General features: G+C 66.5%; 1 protein-coding gene across 1 annotated transcript in view; it reads left to right on the top strand.

Annotated features, from left to right (window-relative positions):
• ETH_00010665 (uncharacterized protein) overlaps nt 1-830 on the top strand; it is a gene marked incomplete at both ends in the record, with an annotated part of 4,751 nt that continues 3,921 nt past the window's right edge. Inside the window, 2 exons of the mRNA XM_013377006.1 lie at nt 1-410; nt 547-715. Of these exons, the coding sequence (XP_013232460.1) occupies nt 1-410; nt 547-715 (579 nt within the window). The remainder of the gene's footprint in view (nt 411-546; nt 716-830) is intronic.

An 830-nucleotide genomic window follows, 5' to 3' on the forward strand; every position in this document is an offset into this window, starting at 1 on the left:
ATGGTTTCTACCCAAGAGGGTAAAGAGGAGGGGGGCCCCCCGGGGGCCCCCAGCGAGGATTTCCAGGGGGCCCCCGGGGGCGTGGGGGCCCCCGCGGCTGCTGCTGCTGCTGCGCAGCCAGCAGCAGCAGCCCCCAAGAGAGAAGCAGAAGCAGCAGACAACGAAGCAGCAGCAAAACGTCACAAAGCAGCAGAAGAACAGGGGGCCCCTGGGGGGCCCCCCCAGCAGCAGCAGCAAGTGCTTCCTGAGGCAATGAGGCCCCTGGGGTCTATGCCCACCTCAGCAGCAGGGGGCCCCTCAGTTGCTGCTGCTCCTATCTACAGAGAAGACCCGGCGAAGGCGGCCCAGGAGCAGCAGCAGCAGCAGCAGCAGCAAGGCGAAGACACGCAAATCGCGCCCGGAGTTCTGCAGTGAGCTGCTGCCTCTGCAGCGAGTACTGATTCGAAGCAGCAGCAGACAGCGTCGCGGAGGGTTTAAGGTTTTGGAACTCTGGCCTAGGGTTTAGGGTTTAGGGTTTAGGGTTTAGGGTTTGGAGCGTGTGCGCAGGCTAGCCCCCTTCGGCAGAAACGCCCACGCCTCTGTCGCTGTCTCCCGCCCTTCCCTTTATGTAGAGTCTTTGCCCCCTCAGGGATTAGCAGCAGCAGCAGCAGCAGGAGCAGCAGCAGCAGCAGCAGCAATGGGAGCAGCCGCAGCAGCGGTGGGGGGCCCCTGCGAGGTCAAGGGGACCCCTGGGGACCCCCAAGACATCAAAGGGCCCTCAGGGGGGCCCCTGGGGGGCCCGCAGGGGGCCCCCCTGGGGGCCCCCCAAGGGGGCCCCCTGGGGGGCCCCC

This window comes from Eimeria tenella, genomic scaffold (assembly GCF_000499545.2).
Source record: "Eimeria tenella Houghton genomic scaffold, Eth_scaff43, whole genome shotgun sequence".
Classification (NCBI taxonomy): domain Eukaryota; phylum Apicomplexa; class Conoidasida; order Eucoccidiorida; family Eimeriidae; genus Eimeria; species Eimeria tenella.